Below are 27,218 nucleotides of genomic sequence, written 5' to 3' on the forward strand. Positions count from 1 at the left end.
GTCTGTACAAATGTTGGCAATCTTGGTATAATGATTTTTATTTTTAAGGTAACTACACTTCAGATACCTGTAAAATTCTGGTACTCCAATATTGTACTATTTGGTTTTCAGTACCACAATACTGTGCAGATTAATATGTTACATTTACAGTTCTTAATTCACACTGAGTATTAATTTTAAGAAGCGAACTCAACAATGTTGGTTCATATTCATAAAATTTGAAATCAGAGAATGGTTTTGAAATGCAGTCTTCAACTGTGCAATTTGGGGGCTGTAGCTCCTGCCGTTACTTTCATTTTTGGAAGCCAATTTTAGGAGAGTCAAGTGAGCCAGATAATTCCCTGCCAAAATTTGTTTCATAAAAATCGAGTTTCGTTAAGAATGAGGAAATCAAATCATACATTTGTGTAACTACTTGTAATTGTTCTAGCCAAGAAATATTCACGGTGTTTAGATGAGAATGTGGTCTTAAAATGGTAGAGCAAAATAGTTCTCTACCTTTTCCAGAAATCATCTCAAGACAAAAAGGGTTGACAAACAACATAAACTTCATCTTCAGCAAAACTAGAATCTCAAACCATAAATACACGAAAAAAGTTACCAAATTCCCTGAGTCAAACAGGGAGTGAGAAGCGGTATTAAGGAGCCATGAGGAGACACCTATGGCCAGCGATTTCGGAGAGGGACCACGCTTCCAAAGCAGGGGCCATGGCATAAAGCAAAACAACAGTCCTTTGTTTGGAAGACTAGAATGGATCGCACATGCTGGTGGCAGGAAGTGCCCTGGACCCAGTCTGGCACCAGGGCAAGCCAGGGAGGCGGGCTGAAGGACCACACCTACAGATAGGCCACCACCTGCAGGAAGCAATCTATCAGGCGAGCAGGAAGGAATTCCGCACTGCTGGCGGCCTACGGTTGCCATCTCTGTGGGCTGGGGAAGAAGGCACTCATCACAGGTCACTGTGAACGGGGGGGTCATTTTTCCTGGCCTGGAGCACAACTTGGGCTCTTTCTTTGAAAGAGACCCCCTTTCAAACTTCCAACTTAGAAAGAAGTCATCTCATCCACAGATGAGCAATAATTAAAAAGGAACTGTCATAAGATGTATACCAAGTTAATATTTAAAAAACAAACAAACAAGGGGGAGAAGAAACAGAAAAACAAAGCAATAGCAGATGAAGGATACTCATGAGTACAAGGCTGCCATGGAGCAAATGATACGTATGACCAAATACATCATCACGATATTTAAAAGATGCACACTGAAACCACCACCTCTATAAAGAGGTCAAAGCACAGATAGAAGAACTCAAGGAAAATTGGGCAAGGCCACATGATAGAAGGAGATAAAATATGAGCTTGTAGAGGTCAGAAGAGATATAGAAGAGAGAAAGAAAAGCCCTCCCAATGGGGAGAATACTGCTCAGTCTTCTGCCCTGGCTACTCTCTTTATGTACTATGTTGTGTTCCCTAACTATATTAAAGGGAGCTTGGGCTCTCTGACTGTACCTGTTGGCATCTCTCTCTTTTTTTTAAGTTTTTATGTAAATTCCACTTAGTTAACCTACAGTGTACTCGTAGTTTCATGTGTATGACATAGTGATTCAACACTTTCATCATGTTGATGTCTCTTCTCAGTCATCAATATCTTTATGAAAAGTACAAGGAAGCATGGAAATAAACGAATCAGGTACCCAATTCTAGTCATAAACAGAAAACCTAAGAAGAATGGAGTAAAGTTAATCAAACTCAAAGCAAAGATGTATTTTAAAAAATAAGAACAGAACTAATAAATAAATGTAAGAGTCAGTTCTTCAGAAAACTACTAAATAAAAATAAATCATTACCAGCATGCTCATGGGAAAAAAGAATAAAAACACAAATATACCAAATATGGGACAATATTGGGGAAATAATTATAGAAACCAAGAAAATAAAAAGAATCAAACAAGAAATTCCTTAATTGTACACAAATATATTTAAAAACCTGTGTGAAACAGATTTTTTTTTCTGAGAAAATACAAATGATACAAATGACCTCAAAATGGATCCACCAATCCCACATCTGGGTATATATCCAGAAGGAAATATAGTAGGTATCTTGAAGAGATAGAATATAATAACAGCATTATCCACAATAGTCAAGATACAGAAACAACCTAAGTGTCCACTGACAGATGGATGAATAAAGAAATGTAATGTATATACACAACAGAAAATTATTCACCCATAAAAATGAAGGAAATCCTATTTGCAACAATATGGATGAATCTGGAGTATATTATGCTAAATAAAATAAGTGAGCGAGAAAACAAATACTACTAGCTCACTTATATGTAAAGCCTAAATTAAAAACAAAACAAAACAAAACAAAACGTCAAACTCATAGAAACAGACAGTAGAATGTGCTTGCCAGGGGCCGGGGAGTGGGAGAAATGGAGACATGATAAGTTCTGGAGATTTACAGAGTTTGATTGACTTCACACCATTTACAGTATGGTGACTACAGTTAAAAATATTGTATACTTGAAATATGCTAAGAAAGTAGACCTTAAGCATTCTCACCACACACACACACACACACACACACACACACACACACAGACACACAAATGGTAACAACGTAAGATGATGGATGTGTCAATCAACTTGACGGTAATCATTTCACAATATGTTTGTACATCAAAATCATCACATTGTATACTTTAAATATATACAATTTTATTTGTCAATTATATCTCAATAAAGCTGAAAAAGATGAACTCAAAAGAAAGAAATAACTAAAGATTAGGGTAGGATAAGACAGAAACAAAGCTATCTGAGTTGAGAGTCAAGAATTACAGACAACAAAAGAGCTATGCCATCCAGGAGAATGGGAGTCCAGGTACAAGCACTTTGCCAGTCCATCCTTTGCTAAATCCAAGGAAAGGGTTTTTTGAGTGAGAGGCATAAATAAGACAAGGGGGGCCAAAGCATAAGATTTCGATAAGGCAGGAGGGTATGAACATAAGGGTCAAGAGAATGGGAAATAGAAGAAGCGGACCCAGAGGCAGACTAGAAAAAGTCTGCATCCTAGAGTTGCACAATAGAATTGAGAGTCATCCCATTGTAAGACTTCTTTAAAAAAAATTTTTTAATGTTTATTTTTGAGAGAGAGAGAGAGAGAGAGAGAGAGAGAGAGAGAGAGAGAGAGAAAGTGCAAGCAGGGAAAGGGCAGAGGGAGAGGGAGACACAGAATCCGAAACAGGCTCCAGGCTCTGAGCTGTCAGCACAGAGCCCGACGCGGGGCTCGAACTCACAGACTGTGAGATCATGACCTGAGCCGAAGCTGGACATTTAACCAACTAAGCCACCCAGGTGCCCCAAGACTTCTTTAAACACACTCCTTTCCCCACAGCTTTGATGACTCCATCCTACTTCTTCCTGTGTTAACTAATTAATACTTTGCACTGTAGGAGCTTGTTAATTGGCCCTTCAACGTTACCCCTTCCATGAGAATAGGGACCCCAACTCTCTGGCCCATCATGTGTATCCATGTAAGCTGGCCTTTTAGTGTGCCAGCCATTACATATTTGTTGAATGAATGACAGGGACAAGTTTGACACTTTGGAGAAGAAGCAGAGAACAGTAAGGAACGTGGCTGCAGAGACATTGGCCCCAAGGAGGAAGATGTGCATCATGGAGGTGTAACATCTTATTGGGAATGGGACAGCTATCGTGGACTGCAGGGTATAGTCAGAATGTGCAACGTCTTCCCGGGATATGGTAGAAGGTCTGCTGAGAGGCTGGAGGAGTACGTTGAAGATCATCTGTATCTCACAACACAGTATTTACCAGGGAAAAGGAAGTATGGTTCTATGCCTTACTTTTAAAAAAAGCCAACTGCACAAGCACAATCTGGAGAGACTGGGTTTAACCTAATAACACAAGGAAAAGGAAAAAAAAACATACTTTGAGATCTTGGTAAACAATCAGCTCAAAATGAGTGACAGACAGGATCTGACCACCAAAATTCTTACGCTGAGGTTAAGATAGGCTGTGTTCACAGGCTCTAAAATTTTCAGTGATGAAGGTGACAGGCTTGAGTTGCTCTGGACTGTCAGGCTGTTGTATAACCTTCCTTTCTGAGAGACAGACTTCAAGAAGTATAAAGTTAAACTTGAACATACTCAGAAGAGAGGCCCTCAGGATGATAAAGACACTCAAAAGTAAGTTTTATGCGAGGAACAGTTAAGGACCTGGGGCGATTTTGCTTGGAGAAGGAAAGACTCCAAAGAGGCATGATAGCCGACTTGGAGTATCTGAAGGGCTGTTGAGTAGAAGACACTTCAGTCTAGTTCTGAATGACCTGGAGGGCACAACTGAGACCGACAGGCAGGGGCCACGGGCAGACACATTTCAGCTCCGTACAAGTGAGAACTTCGGGCCATCAGAGCTCCCGGCGAGGATGTGGGAGAGCTGCCTCCTAAATTCTCCCCTCACGCTGAGGAACTTCATGTTCCTTATGAGAATTGAGATTAGAGTTTCACAAATATAAGGTGTTACTACGTTTTCATCATCTCTCTAACCTCATAAAGGTTTCTAACTTACTAACGTCAAATTTAATATTATTATGATCACAATCCTCCATCTAGGAATTCACATTTCCAAAAGCTTCATGAATAATGAGTGGTTCTTCCTTTTTTATTACTTTGGGAAAGGCCCTATATTTAGTATGCTAATCACAGTCCTCATCCTATGGTATAAAGGGACAGAGTACCTAAGTTCTTTCTCTTTTAATTTTTTTTAAGTTTTAAAATTTGTTTATTCATTTTAAGTAATCTCTACACCCAAAGTGGGGCTCGAACTCATGACCCCAAGATCAAGAGTCGCTCGGCCCGCTGACTGAGCCAGCCAGGTGGCCCTGAGAGTAGCTAAGTTCTTACACGTTACCTTATGGGTGGACATCATTTTTTTTTTTTTAATTTTTTTTTTAACGTTTATTTATTTTTGGGACAGAGAGAGACAGAGCATGAATGGGGGAGGGGCAGAGAGAGAGGGAGACACAGAATCGGAAACAGGCTCCAGGCTCTGAGCCATCAGCCCAGAGCCCGACGCGGGGCTCGAACTCACGGACCGCGAGATCGTGACCTGAGCTGAAGTCGGACGCCCAACCGACTGCGCCACCCAGGCGCCCCATGGGTGGACATCATTAAAATCAAGAACATCCTTACAAACAATCTGTGTAACATGAAAGTCTCCACATTAACAAACAATAACGAAGCAAGCACATTAATAAATAAACCTCAGTGTCTATGCTGAGAGAATTTGACTTCTGTCCTTTATCTGAGGCCTCTGGTGACTCATCAACTCACAGGCAATGAGAAGAGCAGTTATTTGATGGGATAGCTAAGCCATCCCAAGCAATTATGATGTGGAAAAATTAATTGGCAGATAAATAAAACCTCCAACTCTATTTTGGGTCTTCAGAATATTTTCTGCACCAAACTCCAGTATCCTCTCTGACAAGTGACGACTTGAGAACTTTTGAAATATCATTCCTTTTCCTTGTCCTCTACTCTTCGTGGGACTTGAGGGGAAAAAACTAGCAGAACCAGGAAGAGAGCAAACTGGATACAGGCTCCTAAAAAGTAGCTAAATAAGTTACAAACCAACTCCCACACCCAAATGAGTGTGGGACTCCAGACTCTTGGTTTATGTGTTTTATTCTCTGACCGAGTTAAATCAGAGCAGAAAAGGGATGTGAAGGCTGGAATTCATACAAGGCAAAAAAGAGAAGGTGAAGTTTTAGCTTTGTTTGGAATAGATACACCAAACATTTATTTAATTCCCTGTCCGTTGACATTTTTGTTTCACTAATATTTACACATTGCAAACAGTGCCTAAAACAATGTCTTTGTATCTCTGACTCTGGTAAAATTATTTCCTTAGGACAGAGTCCCAGAAATGAAATTGCAAGGTCTAAGAGATTAGGAGCATTTGTGAGGCCTTCTGCCGTGGTCTTTTAAGCGTATCTGTTGTATCTTGCTTTCAAACCAACTCCTCTGTGTGGCCAGTGTCCCACCTACAGCTTTCAGCACATGTGAAGATGGCCAGGACACCCCAGTCCCCGCTGGTGGCCAGTCTGTCCACCTTTAGGTAGTTGAGCAGATGTGGCTTAGCCTGCAATTCAAATATTCTCTAGGCACCACAGGGGCAATCTGGAACATCCTTTCCTCGAGGGGCATTTTCACCAGAGATCCAGATGGGGGCAATCACGTCTCAATCCCACGTGGGAGAAATACAAAGAAGTTTTGACACATTTCTCTTTTGATGCTGTGTATCATTCGAAGGAAAGAGTCCAAGGGAAGAGACAGGAAGCTTTTAGTTTATAGTCGGCATTCAGCCTAACACTTTTTGTACGTTCACATTGTCAGTGAGGTTTAACTTTTTTTTTTTTTTTTCAACGCATTCAGCCTAACACTTTTTGTACGTTCACATTGTCAGTGAGGTTTAACTTTTTTTTTTTTTTTTCAACGTTTATTTATTTTTGCGACAGAGAGAGACAGAGCATGAACGGGGGAGGGGCAGAGAGAGAGAGGGAAACACAGAATCGGAAACAGGCTCCAGGCTCTGAGCCATCAGCCCAGAGCCTGACGCGGGGCTCGAACTCACGGAGCGCGAGATCGTGACCTGGCTGAAGTCGGACGCTTAACCGGCTGCGCCACCCAGGCGCCCCTGTGAGGTTTAACTTTTAAAGGAGGTTACCCTTCTTCATGTGAGGATGATGCTTGTGGAGAAAAATCTGCTCTCTACTTTCATATATCGTGGCTACAGCTCTCTAATAGCGAGCGTTTGGGAAACCTGGGATAAGTTTCTATTAAAAGTCAGGAGGAGGCAGGAATAAATGGGGTCACAAGTCACTGACTCATCTCTTGAAGCACACACCTTCAGCGCTCCCAATCCATCTTTGTGGAAAGCCTGCTTAAAAAGTAAGAATGGGGCCTGTCTTCAGTGAACCGCTTTATTGTGTGGGTTGCTTCATATTAATCTACGTATGAAGGGCAAGCTCTGGACTGAACAGTTAGACATCAGTAGATCTGGTGAGGGCCTCGCAAGTGTTTGATAAATGCTCAGGACTTACGGGTGTTAAGGAGAAAATGCCAGGCCGCCATATTCAGTGTGTTCAATCTGGTTATGCTGAAGTAGACGCAAGTAAAATAAATAAAGGTGTTTCTTTTCAGAAAGCAGAGGGTGGATCTTTGAGGCACACGGGCTTCAACAGTCAGTCCCCTGCTCCCTGAGGCTAGGACATACCTTGATTCCCATAGCCGCTATCTATTCCAGAGCCGTCCCACGAGTCTACCGCACTGTCCACACTGGGCACGGTGGAGGGGTACGTGTCAGTGAGCTTGCCTGGCTTCTGTGCCAGAGAGGGGTCCTCCTCCACATCTCCCAGGTCACTCAGGTGGCTAGAGATGGGGAATTTCTTGGGACTTGATGCTGCCTGGGCTTTAAAGACAGAGAAGGAGTTTGAAGTCTAAGCGTCCATTTAAATAAAAAGATATTGACATACTCCCTCAGGAGAGTCATTTCCTTAGAAACACACACACGCAGGGAAAGAAGTGCACTGAAAACCCTTCACTGTGGCTCTCGACCCACTCACCATCTGTCTGTTTCTTAATCTTCAAGGTGACGGTCTCTCCGGCCATCTGTAGCAAATGGATGGCCTCACTCAGAGGCTTCCCTTTCAAGCTGCTGCTGTTGATGGCCAGGATTCGGTCTCCTATGTGGATTGCGCCGGTTCTGAAACACCACATGGTAATAGGAAAGGTAGAAATAATCCCTGTGTGCAGCTGAATATCAATTCCCCACCATACTTTATATATTCATAGTAATAAAGATTTGGCAAGGGTCTCTAGAAGCCACTTCTAGCTTTCTCCTGGGCAATGGTACAAGATAACTGCATCTGCTGGGAATCACTTTTTAGTTTCAAATAAAATCAGAAAAACTGTTGTAATTAGCATTTCGAACGGACTTGTGTGCTTTTTACGTTCCAAAAAAACGCTGGGTCATTTGGTAACCTCTTAAAGATCCCGAGGAAAGAAACAATGTTGGACAATAAACGCAGCGATGTTTAGTATGGGGCATGCCTTCTTTTGACAGATTTGAAAGGCTGAACACAATCACTCCCGCAGCTCACCGGAAGTGAGGCTCAAAGAGGTGGGGACCTACACCAGACCCTGGTGCGTCGGGGTCCCTCTGTTGGTAATTCCAAGGATAGAAAAGGCTCCATTCAGGAATCAATTAATGTTACATTGTAATCCAACTTCCCAGTTGTGTGGCCCGGGGAACCTTCATTAAGTTTCCTCACGTCTCAGGGGGCAAAATGGGGATAACCATCTCTCAGGGGAGCCCTGAGGATTAAACGGGGAATCTCACGTAAAGGGCTCAGCCTGCTGCTTGAAAGATGGATAAAGGAAATTTATTGATCGATGAACTAATAAACCTTTGGCCTTTTCTCTTCTCTTTCCGCCCTCACCCAGTTCTGAGCAGGCAGGTTGGAATTCGTAATTCTGATGTTCACCATATCCATCTTTGGAAGCACAGGGTGGGGAAGGAGTAGGGTCATAAGCTTTCAAGCTCAGGGATGGTATAAACACTCAGATCTCTCCAAGCGCTAGCCTCTTATTGTACTGGCTCACTGTAAGCACGCTGAGGGAAGGAAGTGGCCCAGCTCACAGGCTGCTTGAGGCTGAGCGTTCTGACCACAGCCTGCTTCTGGGGCGCTGGGCAGCAGCAACTGGGGTAACAGAGGTGACATGCGGTCACACAGGTTATGAGAGCACGCTTAACGAGTCGACCGATGCATCTACTCTCAAGGACATTTTTCCTTAGGGGGAAAAAGAAAGATCACTTAATTCATTCATAAAGGATCTCCGGTTTATGAAGGATCTGTGTTGTAAACCATAGAACACTTGACCGGTAGGTGGCCGAATCAGATCAATATTAATCTTTTCTTGTTGTCTCCCTAACAGAGATATGTGGGACTGTCTCTCTAGCAGGGGAAGCTAGGAAAAGAGAATATCTGAAGAATACCACAGCGTCGGCATCTCTGTTAATACCGGACTGTGACATTCCTACAGGGTGAACCTTTCTGAGCTGTCTCAGTGCCCACATCTCCCAGATGAAGATGTTGGGGGAGCTGACTTCCAAGGTGCCTGGAAGCTCCAAAATTCTGCAGTGCTGCAGCTCTACTCTGCAAACCATTATTCGTGTCGGCATGAATGACGTGTGTGCTTCCCTGAGCAAGCCTACCAGAGGAAAGATCTGGTTATGGGGTTTGGAAGATGCACCATATCACGTCTCAGAAAGAAAAGCAGTTTAGCGGGGGTTGGGTGTGTGTGCGCATCATTGCCACACATGTGCCAACACAACAGATGGACCTTCTAAGTTACAAGACATTATGAAGATGGGTCACTACACTTTGTTTCCCCAAATCTTTGAAGACAAAGCCTGGGTCATCCTCTCTGAAAAACACAGCGGCCAAACCCAGTACCTGTCAGGTAACAGAGCCTCAGTAAATGTTTGCGGAATTGAACTGGACAAGCCTTTTAACCTCCCTGAACTTCAGTCTCCTCTCAAAATGGACACAATATAAACCCACCTCCAGTCGACTGTGGTCAAGTGTATACATTTCCGGAGAGTAATATCAAGGCTAAGCCCATGGTATCTGTTACTGCCCGTAAGATGCCCCTCAAAGTCAAGTCGGAGCTCTGCCTGAGAGTTCTCAAGCTCTAAAATCAATTCTTTGTGCGGATCTGAAAAAGTCAACAGGTAACCAAGCAGGAGAGGGGAGCATACTTCTATGCGGCTGTGAGGACAGCAACCCATCTCAGACACAGGTAATTGTAGCATTTTCTTGAAATTTTACCTTTCAGCTAATCCCCCTTTAGTGAGGCTTGAAATGATTATAGGATCAAACGGCTCTTCAGTTCCTGAAATTGTGATGCCAAGGGGCCCCCCATAGCGCTTAAGCTCCACAGTGTAAATAATTGCTCCGGAACTTTCTTGCTCATCTGCAATAAACGCCAAGGAGTCATAATCGGTTTCTTTGGAAAAAGCGAAGCAAGACGACACATATATTCATACACAGAATAAGAAACTCGAAACGTCATCGTGAAAACCTTACGTCTCAGGAAATCATTATCTGGGGAAGCAGAATCTCCTTAGGATGTGTCACATTCTAATACAGGGATGTGGTTACCTTAGTGTCCGGGAAGGGGCTCACTGCCTAATGACCTGTGTTTGAAATCAGTGAGTGAGCCACCGAGCCGGCACCGCAGGCCCTTTGGACGGTGTCCATACCCAGTACAGGGCTTGCCCAGCACTTGTGTGCCACAAATACCTGAGGCATGAGCGCAGGGCTGAGGAGAAACTGAAGCAGGAGAGAGGGAGAGTCATGCAGTGACAGAGACCCGGCCAGGCCACTCCTATTTCCAGGCCTTTCCAAGCAAGCTAACTTCCAATATGAGAACACTTTACTCAGGGTTGGAGCAAACGTTAGCATATACATGGCCAAGCGGGGCTCGGACGAGGTGGCTTAGAAAGCTAAAATCCCTTACACGTCATTCCACTGATTGTATCTTAACACGTCAATCCTACGGATAAATTCACAGGTATTAAAGTCGTGGTTTGAATGGTTCTCTCTCCTCTGTTCTAGAGATTAAGAGCCGTGCAAATCACGTTTCGGTAGCATATACCAGGCTGCCACGGTCATGAACTAACTTTCACTATTTAACATTGGTATGAAGGAAATCCTCTGTTAATGCGGTCTTCCCACAGCACTGGCCGGCAAGATGTCACGGGACACCTTTAACACTGTTGGGGGTTTTCAGTGTGTCAGGGTTACAAATATGCAGTCTCAGATTTCAAAGTGTTTTCCTTTGCTTGTGACATGCTTCAAGTCCTTGGGCATTTCTCGTTCTACTCCTTGTGCCCCGGAGCCGCGAATGGCTAAGGAGCTGTTTCATTTCTGTACCCAAGGATACAGTGAAATGGTCCCGGAGCTACTTTAACACAGTCAGTTTTACAATCAGACTGTATCCTGGTTAAGCATTACCACAGTCACATTTCTGCAAGCAGCAGCTGTTCATTTATGACATGAGACCCTGAAATAAGGAGGAAAAGAAGAGCCTGCATTAACGATTCAATTATCTGTGTGTACAGTGAACAATTACAATGAGCGTAAAATGAAAGGTCTGTAGAGCAGCGTAGGAAGCGATATGTTCTCTCCTGCCAGCGTTTACTTCATTCTTGCCATAGACTGCGACTTCTGGAATGTACCCATCCCCTCCACTTCCTCGGTACTCTACTCCTAATAAGCTCCATGCACAGAGAATTCAAGACCGTCTACCACACGCGGCAATGCTTAAATCAACCTCTTACGATATAAAAATATCCAATATTACACTCAAATCTGTACTGGCAGACAAGAAGCCTCCACATCCAGCGTCAAGAGCTTTAGTTTGACGGCTCACAAACTACTTACAGGCTTCTACCCAAGTGGCCAACAAGGTGGTGATCGATCATGTGCTAGGGAGCTGCTGAAGGAAGCAGGAGGATACAGTACCGTGTGGAGGCAGAGGTCAAAAGTCTAAATTTTCGACACTATGATAACGTCATCATCCTCCAGAGCTGGCTTTGACATAAAGGAATAGGGTATTATTGGATACATTACATGTACTTCGTAGACTGTGCTACCAACTATATTCTGGATAGAATTCTAGGTGAGTCATTTGATTAGTAGACCTTGGCATTATTAAATAGTAGTCACCCCCGGGGCACTCACTCTACTGGTCATTCAGTGCGGGTGTTTATGCCGGTGGAAAGACCCTGACCTTTATTGTTCTGCCTTATAGGGCAAGCAGGAACACCGCTTTGTCAATGGACACCAAATAGTCTGGACTTGGCCACCGGTGCTTAATGGGAGTTGTGGGAAATGACAGCTGTCCAGTACCGGAACCCAGGAACCTGTGGGAAGTTTCAGTTAAAAGTTCAGCCCAGATGAAAATAACCACTGGTCTATAGGAAGCTGGGCTTGGGTGCAGTCCCACTAGCTGGGAAAAGGTGGAAGAGCTGGTTCTATTTCACTTCTTCTTTAGGCGATCCAGAGTGAGTGCCCTGGGTGGTTTTTGTTGTTGTTGTTGTTGTTGTTGTTTTGTTTTTTGTTTTTGACAGTCTTGCAACTTGCATCACAAAGATGACAAAATAACACCAGAATAGAGTGAATGGGTTTAAGACAGGCCACTTTATGTAGGGACATTTTTAACGTAGGCAGCTGAGGCCTCACAATAACAAGCCGTCAGTTCTTAAGGCACTCGATGAGTTTAAATTGTGATGGGGATGCCAATTAAAAAAATGGCAGTATTTTAGTGAGGATGGACACACTCCTGTTATCTGTCACGTTGGGATGGAAACAGGAAGAAGTGAGGCTATGTTAGATTATGACAGAAATAGAAGCTTATTTCTGAATTCTTCATTAAGTAAATTGTCAGGAACAAAGACCAGAAAGGGAATATTTAAGAGACATTTCAACCAAAAACAATGAGTAGGTTTTTTGTACCAAATTAAAACCAACTGTTTTTTTAATTAAAAAAAAAATTTGTAAGTGTTTATTTTTGAGACAGAGAGAGGACAGAGCATGAACGGGGGGGGGGGGGTCAGAGAGAGAGGAAGACACAGAATCCGAAGTAGGCTCCAGGCTCTGAGCTGCCAGCACAGAGCCTGACGCGGGGCTCGAACTCACGGACCGTGAGATCATGACCTGAGCCGAAGTCGGACGCTTAACCGACCAAGCCACCCAGGTGCCCCTGTTTTTTTTTTTTTTTAAATCAATCTATCAGTTTATCTATCTATCTCTACCTACATAACTAATGATACACACACACACACACACACACACACACACACACACACACACGTAAATCAAGGAAATGGCACACTGAATGAATATTGGATGATATTAGGAATTATTGCTAATATTTTAAACTGTGATGATATGGAGATACATCTTTTAGAAATCATTTAAAAGAATATCATTTGTAGATACATTAATAGTGTTTATAAGGTGGGGTGATAGGTGTCTAGAATTTGTTCAATGTAATTCAGTGTGTGGGTGGAGTGGGGAAATTAGGATCAGAGTGGAGCTGTATAGCAAGATTGATCCTAAGTTAACAGTTGTTGATGCTTGGTGGTGTTGGATGGTCCATGATGCTTGGTGGTGTTGGATGGTCCATGATGCTTGGTGGTGTTGGATGGTCCATGCCACCATTCTTCTCCATTTAAAAAATACATTTGAAGTTTTCGTAATAAAATTGTTTTTTTTTTATTATTTATTTATTTAAAAATATTTTTATGTTTATTTTTCAGAGCGAGAGAGACAGAGCGGGAGCAGGGGAGGGGCAGAGAGAGAGGGAGACACAGAATCCGAAGCAGGCTCCAGGCTCCAAGCGGTCAGCACAGAGCCGGATGCGGGGCTCGAACTCACGAACTGCGAGATCATGACCTGAGCCTAAGTCGGATGCTTAACCGACTGAGCCACCCAGACGCCCGAAAACTGTAAAAATATCGGGACATCTGGGTGGCTCAGTTGGAGGAGCATGCGACTCTTGATCTCAGAGTCCCGAGTTCCAGTCCTACCTCAGGTGTAGAGGTTACTTAAACAAACTTAAAAAAAAAAAGATAGAAATTTCCTTAGAAAACACTCATGGATGCCTTGAGTAAACGATTATTTAATTAGTCTGGCTTCCTTACTTTCACAGACGGTGGTGGCTGCACGCACACTGTCTCATCCAGACCCTTATGAGCCATCTGTCCACCAGGCGACGTTCCCAGAACTTCCCACCGACACTCGCTCTAGAAGAGGCCCCCACCTCAGCTCTGCCCTGTTTTTTTTCACAGTTTCTTCCTAAATTGTTTTCCTGGTTGGGCTCCTGCCTTTGCCCCTCCCCCACATCTATTTTCACCAGTGCTGCCAATAGACAACTCCTCCTCTTTTCTTCCCAGCATATTTTTAAGGCATAAATCTGAATATGTTACTGTCTTACTTGAAGTTTTCCTGTAAGTTCCTCAGTTCTTTTGAGAATAAAATACAACCACTTTGTATGAGCTGAGCGGGAGCCTCTGAGTCCCCAGAGGGTCATGCCCCCTCTCCCACCACAGTCCCATCTCCTAACTTCTCTCCTCACTGAACCAGCCGTAGCTCCTTAAAGCGTAGTTAGAAAAGTGCTTTTCTAACATCTTCAACCTGGCATGTGTTACTCCCTATGCACAAACGCCTTTCTTTCTCCGGAGAATTTCTACCCTTCCTTTGGGACTTGGCTCATGGGTCTCGTCTTTCAGGAAGCCTTCCTGGTTACCGGGCCGGGGCCAGCAGCTTTTCCAGGGGATCCCATAGCTCCTGTGTATTCTACCAGTGTTCTCAACTCCTCTTCATTCTTGTTCCCCTCCTCAAGGAGAAACATTCAATTCAATTTAAATTCTCTGTAACAAGAGAAATTAAATCTGAAGAATGGATTCAGTCAGGTAAGGTTGAGCTTTGAAGGGCCACAAACCATTCTAATATAATGTCTAAGATTCTTTGCTCCCTGAGAACCAATATTTGCCCCCATCCAGAATGCATGCATGTTCTAGTCTATACTTTTCACTCTATGTTTGAATGATTTCTCTACTTGTCTCCGCCATTCGAATAGGATCACCTTGAAAATAGACATGTTGGGGCGCCTGGGTGGCTCAGTCGGTTAAGCGTCCGACTTCGGCTCAGGTCATGATCTCACGGTCTGTGAGTTCGAGCCCCGCGTCGGGCTCTGTGCTGACAGCTCAGAGCCTGGTGCCCATTTCAGATTCTGTGTCTCCCTCTCTCTCTGCCCCTCCCCTGTTCATGCTCTGTCTCCCTCTGTCTCAAAAATAAATAAACGTTAAAAAAAAATTAAAAAAAAAAAGAAAATAGACATGTTGTATTCATGTCCCCAGAACAATGTCTGGCACCCCGGGCACTTTGGTAAACGGCTGGACAAATGAGCGAGAGGATAAGTGGATGTTGTCAGCCCGAGTCACCGTTCCGAGGGACGCAGTCTCCAAGAGAGCCTCGTGAGTCACTGTCCCGGCGACTCTGAGGTCTAGTTTTCTTCCGGAAGGTGATGTAAACCCAACTATGGCTCACTCAAAGAGTGACGGTAAGAGCCGGGCTGCCACCGTGGGGACCAGCAAACCTAGAGCATCCTCCCTCCACAGTGCTGAGAGTGTCTGAGTCAGCTTCAGGCTACACTTCCCACTCCATCTGTCTTCTCGGGCTTTAGCCCAACTGGCAGTTGTAAGGTCCTACAGCTTAGGAGGGTGATAACCACCATTCATGCTCAGGCCATTTTGGAGGTGGAAGCATTCCAAGACCCTCTCTCCTTGAGGCTGCTCCAGCTTAGAAAGGAGCAACGGGAGTGTTTAGCCAGAACAAAAACTTTCTGAGAAGACAAAAATGCAGGATCGCCAGTAAGTTTCAAAGTGAGCCCAAACAGATGTTAATGATATTATAAGAAGCTTTTATATCGCAACAGAAGGTTTACAACTATTAGCGAAAGACATGAAAGGGGGCCGGCCTACTTGTTTGTTCTGCTCGGCTCTAGTTAAGAAAATTAATGGGACCACAGAACAGATGCAAAATTGCAGCGTTACTTATCTACAATGTTATTTTCGGGCGTCTTGAGTGTTGACTATTTAACCAAATGAACACTATCCGGCTTGAATCCATAATGGCAGCTGCTTCTGTGACCAAACGGGGGGCCTGGATTTGGGAGAGAGCCCTTGGAATGCATAAACGTACAGGTCAATCAAAGTTCACTTCAACTAAAAGCGACAGAATTCATTTCACGGAGTATGGCTATGTTTCTTGGAGGACAGGACTGAGAAAATAAACCATTTAGAACAACACCCCTTACAGCTTCCTACTCTTGTGTGGTCATTTTATCTGGCCACTAAATAGTGTACCAACGGAGCTCCAAGGAGTTGCTGAGTGTCAGAGAGGAGAATTTGAATTTCTTTGTTATGATAATTATATATGTATATATAATATATACATACACATATACATATACATATATGTACATACATACACATCTCCACATTACACTGCTTTGTGATGCTTCTCAAAGTGTAGTCTGGGGACTAGGAACTTCAGCAATATCTAAGAACTTGTTGTAAATACACATTCTCTTCACCTCAGACATATAGGAATCCCCAAGTCTGGGGGAGGAACCCAGTCATCTGTGTTTTAGCAAGACTTCTAGGTGATTCTGACTAGAGTTTGAGAACCATTACTCTGAGGGGCGCCTGGGTGGCTTAGTCGGTTGAGCATCACACTTTGGCTCAGGTCATGAATTCAAGCCCCACATGGCACTCTCTGATGTAAGCCTGTCAGCGAAGAGCCCACTTTGGATCCTCTGTCCCCTCTCTCTACCTCTCTCCTGGTTGCACTCTCCCCCAAATAAATAAATATTTAAAAAAAAGAAAACCATTACTCTGAGATCAAGCATGAAAAAAGGGAAGACACCCCCCCGCCCCCCTTTTTAAAAATCTATTATAGGTTCTTTCTTGAAGCCAGTCTTTTGCCAAAACCACCCCTTAACCACCGCTCCTAGCACAGCAAGGATCATTCTTGCTTGCTTGTAATGGGGACTTTCTGCTACTTCAGTCTAGATTTGAGGGGGAGAAAAGCTAGGGGAAATTACTGAAAAAAAAAATGAAAGCTCAAATCTTTGAAGGGCAGATTTCACTGGTACTAAAGCTATCTGTGCACAAGGCTCTGTTTGGAAAGGCATAAAGGTAATTTGCTTTTGATGGGACAAATTGTAGCCTGGAAATGTTTCTCTATATAAATTAGAGCCCATGGAGGTAAAATATTGCATTTATGGTCTCTAAAAACATGCTCCATGTTATAAGAGAGGTCTCTTGATCTGCAGATCAAGAGAGAAATCGCTAACAGCTATATGTTTGATTGGCACAAAGGCAGTAATACAGAGCACACAGGCCCTTAGGAATTATTTGACAGACATTTGCAAGTCTCCACCTATTTCTTCCTTCAAGTCCCCAAATTCTCAACTGTTTTGCTTCAGGGCTGCTTCTCGGCTGGCCACTCCCCCTCTCTTCATTTACATTGGATCTGGACACAATCAAAAAAAGACAATAGATTTTATTTCAAGAGGGTTATTTGCATCTTTGGGGACCTAAGGATTGGGTAACAGCCCTTGTTTTGGAGCCTTGGACCCAGGCAAGAGCCATCTGGCTCTACTTGGCTTATCCTCCTGTGGTCATGAAAGATGACAAACACAAAAGCTCCTGAAGGCAGGATGGTCACTGAACATCGCGGGGAGGGAGGGAGGCAGATCCCTACAATTCCAAGGGTTCCAAAAGATTTGGACATCGTAAAATAAAGCTACGATGAACGTAAAAGCATCCTAATACTGGCAGCTGGTAGTTAGGATTCATTGAGCCCTGGTAGGCACCACACATCACTGCTGCACGCTTACATGTATCACCTCCTTGGATCCTTGAAAACAGCCATGTGAAATAGGCATTAAATGGACATGTACAGATGAAGAAACGGATGCTCAGAGAATTTAATTTTCCTGTTTCCCAGCTTGTCCGTTGTGAAGCTAGCCTAGAGCTCTTAGTCATTTCACTCTCTTGCTCCCCGAGGCTGGACTAGAAACAAGAGTTGATTCAGACCCTTGAGTGTGCCCCATTCTTCACGAAACAATGGCAACCGGGTCATCACTGACCAAATACTATGGCCTCACTCCCCGCTTTAAGTCTTTTAATGGCTCCCATTGGCTTCTGGAGTAAGGTTTGAATTTCTTAACATGGGTTAGGACTGTAATGGTCTGGCTTCAGTATATCTTTCTACTTGCCAACTACCGAGTCCTTACACATAATTTGTGCACCGGCTATATCTGTTACTAGGATGTGTCATGCTTTCTGATCTCCTGCTTTGGCTCACTGTCTTCTGGTTAATTCTAACAACACCTCCCAAACCCTTTCAAGACCAAAGTGGTTAGAAATCCTTGAGCTCCCCAGGCTCAAATGGATGCCTCTGTATTCTCTTAACATTTTGTGCTTACACCTAGCCCATTCATCATACTATCAATTATTTTCTTCTGTGTCTCATATAAGGTGGTGACTGATTTGGGGGCAGGGATTGTGTGTTGTTTTTTTTTTTTTAATGTTTTATTTATTTTTGAGACCGAGAGAGACAGGGCATGAGCAGGGGAGGGGCAGAGAGAGAGGGAGAATCCGAAGCAGGCTCCAGGCTCCCAGACGTCAGCACAGAGCCCGACGTGGGGCTCGAACCCATGAACTGTGAGATCATGACCTGAGCCGAAGTTGGACACCCAGCCAACTGAGCCACCTAGGCGCCCCGATCGTGTCTTTTTTAATCTAAGAACTGGCTGACCCTAACACCTCATACACATCAAATACATGCCGATGGCATGATTGAATGGAAAACAAAGACTTTAACAATTTTGAGAGTAGTTCTACCATCTCCTTGGGTAAGGTACAAGGCAGAGCAATAAAATTAGTGTAACGGGAAGACATGCCCACATTTTGAAGCCACAGCTATTAAACCCAACTGCAGTATTGCTAGCTTAGGAAAAGAAGTTCTATCACGTATGGTTATAAACTTTCTGCAATTGATGAGAGCAGCAAGGATTGAGGGCAGGGTCAAGGAAAGCACTGGAAGACTCTCAGAGTACAGAAAGTCCAACATGAATATGAACAACATTTTAGGGAGTGGAGACTATATGCTGAATATTGCCATTTTAAAACACTGAGACCAAGGATGGTAATAATTCACATCACCAGTTTAATTTCAGATTAAGCACAGCATCTAACTTCCCAAATCAGTGACTTGTTATGATTAATGCTTACTTCCCATTCATTTAAATCTTGCTGAATGATAAGAACAAAGGTGGAGAAAGGCATTTTAGGAAGCAGTAGCCATAAAAATAGTCCCCATGTATTGAACACCAACTGTGCCAGTAAATATTTCTATTACTAAGTGACAACTGCTCCGTAAGGCGAGTATTGCTGTCTGTACATTACTGAAAATACAGCGGAATCTCAGATTGGTTCAGTAGCCTGCCCAAACTCACATAGCTCAAATGTGGTGGAACTGGACTTTAAACTCAGGCCTGATCTTAAAGCATTGTGCTCTTTAGGACCACATAGTCTGCCTTGAACTAATTCATTTTGAATCATTTCCTCCCCCACTCCTTGCTCTGTTCTGAATAAGAGTAGTCAGCTACTCAAGTTATACAGTACTTTATATCCTCATGTTGGAAGAGGATATAGAAACACTTAATTCTTCCAAATCAATGATCAGATGGTAATTTTCAAATAGTGGTCTGTTATAAAAACATGTCTGAATGAGTATATATTTTCATATGCCAATTCGAGAAAATCTGGTTTGGGTAAATATGTCTCTCACATCTATACTTACAGTCTTATTTTGGGTAGGTGCACAGTTTTCAACGGAAGGATTTAGAATTTTAAAAATAGGACCTCCTTGGTGCACCTGGGTGGCTCAGTCAGTTAAGCATCTGACTTCAGCTCAAGTCATGATCTCGCAGTTCACGAGTTAGAGCCCCACGTCGGGCTCTGTGCTGACAGCTCAGAGCCCGGAGGGAGCCTGCTTCGGGTTCTGCGTCTCCCTCTCTCTATGTCCCTGCCCCGCTTGTTCTCTCTCTCTCTCTCTCTCAATCTCTCTCAAAAATAAATTTAAACAATTAAAAAATTAAATAAAATAAAAATACAGCCTCCTAAAAAAATAAAAAAAAACTTAATAAGCATGATAATTACCATAATACTAGGCATAGGGATTGTAGGGTGAAAGGGGAAAGGGGGGAAAGATGAACTGAAGGAAAGAAGCAATTGAAAGTAAGACCTGACTCTCCAAGTGCTCAGTTATTGTTTCTGGAACTCTTCCTGCCTGACATGTCTGCACAGCCTGGTGTTGGAACTGGGAACACCGCCAACTGTGAGCACTATACATATTCATCTCTGGCTTGGGTTTTTTACTCTGCAAGGAAGGTGGCTGAGATCTGCTTAGCTTGGCAAATCACACAAAATGGGTTTCTCCACAGAGTGTTGCCTCTTCACTAGGACACAGCCCAGACTGATGCTTGAGGCTTTATCCTTTTTGGAAATAAATCCCCCAAAGAAAGTGCAACTGAAGCATGCTTGTAAAGAGAAGAATGCAAACGTTGGTACAGAAAATCAGTTGCTTGAGAAATAATGAGTGGAAAATTTTAAACGTTGGTTATAAAATATATTTGAATACAATCATCCTTACCAGCTCTGCTGATGGATGCACCTACCAGACCACAAACTCTAGATCTAGATGGCTTAATTATAGAAGATTCTAGAGCACTGACAATAACTCGTCTTTGGTTGGAACGAAGCTCTCTTAACCACTCTCTCTGTAACCATTACTGGATTAACTGATTCTCCATCCTCTTTGTAAAATGTACCTTTCTTTTTTTTTGAATTTTTTGAATGTTTATTTATTTTTTGAGGGAGAGAGAGAGAGAGACAGAGACAGAGACAGAGCATGAGTGGCAGAAAGGCAGAGAGAGAGGGAGACACAGAATCCAAAGCAGGCTCCAGGCTCTGAGCTGTCAGCACAGAGCCTGACATGGGGCTCGAACTCACAGACTGCGAAATCATGACCTGAGCTGAAGTCGGAGGCTTAAGACTGAGCCACCCAGGTGCCCCTAAGATGTACCTTACAATGCCATCGAATGCTCTAGTGTAATAGGTCTCTCTCTCTAGTACCTCTGTGAATCTCTGTTCCTGCTAACAATTGTGTTGTAAGCTTAAAAATTTAGTCAATTTTGTTTATTCCCAAGCTTGTTGATGTTAGTTTTACTAGTTTTTGTAACTATGTAATCTGATGAATCTCACATAACCTATGAAACATGAGTACAGTGGTTGTATGAAAACAAAATAAAATTCTTTGGAAAGATTCAATAAAGGAGGTCGTTAGGCAAAAATCTACTGTTAATTCTGTAGAAGAAAAACTTGAAAATATTGGGCAAGTAAAAAAATCTAAATGGAGTAAACATTCAGATTAAATTCTTTAAATTTTCACTATATTAAAACAAAAACAAAACTGGAGATCATGAGCTGTATATTATATGTATGGTTTAGGAATCCAAACAAGTAAAAAGACTTGTAACTATGATCAGCAGAATGATATTCATAGCGAAGAAGTTGGCTTCACCCCTGAGATTGGTAAAATTTTAAGTTAAATGTTTATGCTATCCATAGCTATCATTTTCTGTTAATTCCCCACATTAACTGCGTCGTTCAATTATGGACTTTTTTCAATCAGCTCTAGGTTCTTAGCATAATCAGATAAAAGAGCCTCTACTGCTGCTCAGATTGTGTTCCTTGGACCACAGTAGGAAGGCTGCTAGAAATGCAGAGTCTCGGGCCTCATCTGGGTGTAATATCCAGGAACTGTGTTCTAACAAGCTCTTCAGGTGATTCTGAGGCCCTTAAAGTTTGACAAGCCCTGTCCCATTGTGTTCCTCCATTACTGGAAACACTACCAATGAATACAGCCCTTTTAGAAAACAGCAGGATACTTCCAATCCATGAGCATGGAAAAATTTTCCATTTCTTTGTGTCTTCTTCAATGTCTTTCATAAGCTTTCTATAGTGAAAGATACATGGTTTCACTCATATGTGGAATTTGAGAAACTTAACAGATGATCATAGGGGAAGGAAGGGAAAAATAAGATAGAAACAGAGAGGGAGGCAAACCATAAGAGACTCTTTACTTTTTTTTAAGTCTCTACCTCATGGAAAAAAATTTTTTAAATGTTTTATTTTTATTTTTATTCTTTGGAGACAGAGACAGAGTGCGAGGGGGTGGGGGGCAGTGAGAGAGGGAGACACAGAATCCAAAGCAGGCTCCAGGCTCTGAGCTGTCAGCACAGACCCCGACGTGCAGCTCGAGTCCATGAACTGTGAGATCATGACCTGAGCCGAAGTCTGATGCTTAACTGACTGAGCCACCCAGGCACCCTTATAAGAGATTCTTAAATACAGAGAACAAACTGAGGGTTGTTGGGGGGTGGGGTGGGGTGGGGTAAGTGGGTGATGGGCAATAAGGAGGGTGCTTGTTGAGATGAACACTGGGTGTTATATGTAAGAGATGAATCACTGGGTTCTACTCTTGAAGCCAAGACTACACTGTATGTTAAGTAACTTGAGAATTAAAAATAATTAAAGAAAAAAAAAGAAAACACTATGATACAAGACTCATCAGGAATCATGAGAAGTTCCTTTTTACTCTTACTCAGCAGTTCTACTTCTAAAAGTATTTCCTAAGGGAATAATTCAAAAGAAGAAGAAGAGTTGAGTAAAGATATCCATATGTAAAGATGTCTGTGATTGTATTATCTACAATAACTGGAAGCCATCTAAGTAAGAAGAGAAAAATGATAAATAAATTACAGACAGACAATGGTAGATATTAAGTGTTTGAAAAGTGGGTAATGTGCTTATGAAGGTGTAACACACACTGATTATGTAATACAAATATCAACTAGAAAATGACTAGTTCCATTGTGTTAGGGTAGTATTGGGTGATGCTTTAGTTTTCATTTTTAAACATTGCTTTGATACAGCTGCAATAATGTTGTATAATAAAAATCTTAACTGTACAATTTAAAAGCACCCCTATTGAAAATTCATAGTACCCTCTTAACACACAATGTAAAGACCCCTTTAACTATGTAAGACTCTGCTGCAAAGTCACTAGCCAGCTGTTGCATGTAAAACATCAAGATGTCATATCTTTTGTGACAGACGGGCAGTTAGAGAAGTCAGTCGTAACTAAGAAGGCTATCAATACCTGAATTATCTTCATCTTTGCGGATTTTGAGCTTCACCAAGTCTTCACATTGCTGGAGGATCTGAACCGCATCTTCCATAGAACAGTTGTCCAGCCGGATGTTATCTATCGCAAGTAATTTATCCCCCAGTTCCAGGGTGCCAGTCCTGTTAGTAAATGCACAGTGACACATGACGAATGAGCACTTACCCTGGCCATTTAAGAGGCATTAAGAAGAGTGTGGCAGTAATGGCAGGCTTGAGAGGGAAAGACGTCCTCCAGCTATTTTTAAATTGCATTTTATGAACAAATCCCTTTTTTTCCAGTCTTGTTTTGGATGGCTGCCATGACACCAAATTTCAGAGTATTAAAAACATTTTTTTTTAAGTGGTTTCTTCAAGTCATCGAGGACAGCTATATAAGCTTCACTCAGGAATTCTAAGTTTCCCAGGAAGGGAGGTGAAGGGGCAGGGTTTACAGACACTGGGAGTCCTCATGCTTCTCCGCATCGGTGCACTCCTTTTCTTCCTGGGCAATTCCAGGTACTAGGAGAGGGCTGAGAGATGGTGGGCGAGACTTCGTGGATGTCAAAGTCTTGGTGTCCCTGCCCTTTCCACCTGTCCCGGGAAACACACTGTGGCTGCCATAGGGAGAAAGGGTGAATCTGATGCTACCTATCTGCGAGGTGGCCACTGAGAGTCTCACACCGGCCGTGGACCTCTGCAGGTCTGTTGAAAATATTTAAGGTCCATCATGAAATAAGAAAAATAATGAGAATGGATACGTGTTTGTGCATATATGCACACACGTACATATTTGTAAGGAAGGTTATGTTTTGGGAAGGACTATCTTTCATGCATTATGTCTGTGGCAGAGATTGCTAACTGCTTTCCTGCATCTAATTTCCTCTCTCTTCTTCTGGGTCGCTCCTTGAAGATGCATGTCCCAGACTCCCTCGACACCACTCTCACTTCCCTTTCATGGCTAGAAAACCGCAATGATGGGAGCAAGCTGGTGAGGATGGCAGGATTGCTGCCCTAGTCCTGCACCGCCTGCCTGCCTCCCAGCTGTCACATGAGATACAGTGCAGTCTTGTCTGACCCAGTCTGTTTATGAGCCTCCCTGTCATGGCATCTGAGCCTATCCCGATATACCTAACCCCATACAATGTCCTTCCTGCTTTTTGAGCATTAGAGTATTTCTTTAATGAAATGACTGTGCTAATAGAAGGGTTTCTTTTTTTTTTTTTTAAGTCTTAATTGGACAATAGAAAGTTAAGTCTTACATAAGTATTCCCAAACATTTAAAAATATTTTGATCTGTGACACTGAAAGTTTGAGACTCCCTGAGTTTAATGGTATATGGGCCAAATAGGACATTGTTCTAGGCTCAGGGATCTGGCTTGGCTAGGGAGGACATTCGGGCACCTCGCAAAGCTCTCCCACAAGCTATTATCTCTATGTGGGGTGTTTTATAATTGGGACCATAAGTAGGACCACTTCCAGTTTCTTAGCTGGAAAATGAAGAGAGTCAGTGAAGGAGAGCCTATGATAGATTCGGGAAGGACCCTAACAAATATTTTCAGGTGATTATTGTCTACAGTGGGTACAAAAATAAATAAATAAGGTGGGAGAGCTACACAGTCATTGCGTGAGAAATGTTGAATATAATCAATTAATAGTGGCTGTCTGGAAAATGATTCATTAGGAAGGGCTACCTTGGGTGTGGAAAGGGTCACTTCTACTTTAATTAAGGAAGCCTTACACCCAGCTGCCTCAGTCGTTAGAGCATGTGACTCTTGATCTTGGGGTCATGAGTTCGAGCCCCACATTGGGGATAGAGTTTACTTAAAAAAGAGAAAAAAGAAAAACAAAGAAATGCCTTGGAATGAACCAGAAAATTCATTTTCCTTACCTATGTGCCACACTGCCTTTCTTGATATCTGATATGACAAGGGGATCTCCTGGTTTTCTGCTGGATGGTGCTGTAATAATAGATTTAGAATAGTCACATCTTTATACCCATGATTCACCCACACTGTACATTTCCAGTTTGTAGCAATGGTTAATGCAGGTACAGTTTGTATGCAAAGCAAAGCTGCTCAGCAAACAGATTAGAAAATGTGCACATTACACCTTCTTGATATAAAGATATTTGTGTTGAAGTATTTACAAACTGAAAAACAAAAGCCAAGCCATTAAAAAATTTTTTTTACTGTTTATTTTTGAGAGAGACAGAGAGAGAGAGACAGAGTGTGGGCTGGGGAAGGGGCAGAGAGAGGGAGACATGGAATCCATTGCAGGCTCTAGGCTCCGAGCTTGTGAGCACAGAGCCCAACACGGGGCTTGAACTCATGACCCGTGAGATCATGACCTGAGCCAGAGTTGGACGCTTAACCAACTGAGCCACCCAGGAGCCCCAAAACAAAGTCATTTTAAATTTGCAGTTGGAGAAAGCAACTGCAGAACTGCCCATCAGGTTTAAATCTATTTCAACCTGTGATTCCCAAGAGAAAGGTGAAAGGTGAACACCCCAACTGGAGAGTATCAGACACAACTGGGGGCTCCCCTTAGGGGTATTCACATGTGTTCCCTTCTCCCTTCCTTTCTTTTTGGTGAGGAGACAGCACTTTTTATGGGACCATGCCATATTACTCAAGTGGATGGGGCTGGAAAGTGGATGAGATTCACTGATCTAAAGTTCTTCTTTTTTTCAGAAGGAAATCTTTTGCGATAGACAGTAAATCTTAAAATTTTGCTCACACATTCACACCTAGAATGCTCTGAAATGTTCTGGAATGTGACTATTTTGTTTTACCGAGAATAGTAAATATTTGGTGTGACTTAATTACATGTTTATACATATGCATATTCTAAATATATACATGTAACTTTTATCGAGTTTACAGATTATTCCATTATCCTGCACAGTGGTCAGTTTTGGGCTTTATAACTTCTCTTAGGGATGTTTCCATTTGATGAGACTCAATACATTTGGTATTGAGTCTACCTTAGATTTAATCCTGAAAATGAACTACAGCTCACATAAGTACAAAAATACCATCTTGATCTAGAAGGTTTACATTTAATGTAGGAGACTGATAATTAAAATAACCCATACCGACATTTATAAAAAAAAACAATTCGCCTCTGAGAGAAGAGGTTTTACCAGTTTGAAGTATGTTGTGATTTCCTTTTAAGGATCATTAAAAGGCCCCTAAAGTAAGATTTTATTATAAACAGGCTGATCACCCCATAATAATCATAGAACCATATCATATCCCATAATCCCATCTGAATCCCAGGAAAATGTTTATACTCAGGAACAGATGGTTTAATATCTCAACACAACATTGAAAAAAAAGCAAACATATATACCAATACCTTACCTGCTGTCTAAATTAGTCCATAGTAAATGTTAATGGGACTTCATTCAATCATTATTCTTAGCTTCTAGCAAAGTATGCAAAACATTCTATTCACTACAATTAATTCATAATTTAAACCTCCACTCAATGATCTGATATAATTCCGCTAGAGAAATAGAAACATTGAGCATTTTTACACATGTCATATTTCACAACCGCAAATTGTTTTGGGCATAGGGCACAAAAACAAAAACTTTGTTATCACCAGAAAATACAACTTTTCTAGCATCTGCCGATGAATTTACACTGTATTTTGCTGAGCTGTAGTAACATCGTAGAGCATTCAATGTTTCCCTTGTTTTTTTTTTTTTTTTTTTAATTTTTTTTTTTCAACGTTTATTTATTTTTGGGACAGAGAGAGACAGAGCATGAACGGGGGAGGGGCAGAGAGAGAGGGAGACACAGAATCGGAAACAGGCTCCAGGCTCTGAGCCATCAGCCCAGAGCCTGACGCGGGGCTCGAACTCACGGACCGCGAGATCGTGACCTGGCTGAAGTCGGACGCTTAACCGACTGCGCCACCCAGGCGCCCCATGTTTCCCTTGGTTTTTAATAAAATCCATGTTCCACTGAAATGGTCTGATATGAAACAATAGTGGAGACAACAAACTACACCAAACCCACCTCTGTCATCTTTGCAGCAGAGGAAACTAGCACTGGGACCTCCTGGACAAACCCACACAGCTTTGCAGAGAGGCTTGAAGGTCATCATGGTGTGTAGGCACATATGGTGGCCATTCTCACGTTTACTAGATTCTTCTCTTTTTCTTTTAACCAAGACCATAGCTGAGGCTTGCAAAATTCATCAGGGTAGAGGCTCACTGGAGTCATAAAGCCGAACCCAGAAGTGGGTCCAAATCT

The 27,218-nt window shown here is 42.5% G+C and overlaps 1 protein-coding gene across 17 annotated transcripts in view; it reads right to left on the reverse strand.

Annotated features, from left to right (window-relative positions):
- Positions 1 to 27,218, reverse strand: part of GRIP1 (glutamate receptor interacting protein 1) — a 695,200-nt gene that overhangs the window by 38,149 nt on the left and 629,833 nt on the right. For 16 of the 17 annotated variants that reach the window (XM_045062041.1, XM_023257209.2, XM_045062046.1 and 13 more), the window contains 5 exons: positions 24,845 to 24,914; positions 22,952 to 23,097; positions 9,914 to 10,058; positions 7,646 to 7,785; positions 7,297 to 7,491 (listed from right to left, as the gene is read on the reverse strand). In XM_045062041.1, coding sequence (XP_044917976.1) covers positions 7,297 to 7,491; positions 7,646 to 7,785; positions 9,914 to 10,058; positions 22,952 to 23,097; positions 24,845 to 24,914 — 696 coding nt within the window. The remainder of the gene's footprint in view (positions 1 to 7,296; positions 7,492 to 7,645; positions 7,786 to 9,913; positions 10,059 to 22,951; positions 23,098 to 24,844; positions 24,915 to 27,218) is intronic. The other variant, XM_045062050.1, reaches the window with a different exon arrangement.

Source organism: Felis catus, chromosome B4 (genome assembly GCF_018350175.1).
Source record: "Felis catus isolate Fca126 chromosome B4, F.catus_Fca126_mat1.0, whole genome shotgun sequence".
In the NCBI taxonomy this organism is placed as follows: domain Eukaryota; kingdom Metazoa; phylum Chordata; class Mammalia; order Carnivora; family Felidae; genus Felis; species Felis catus.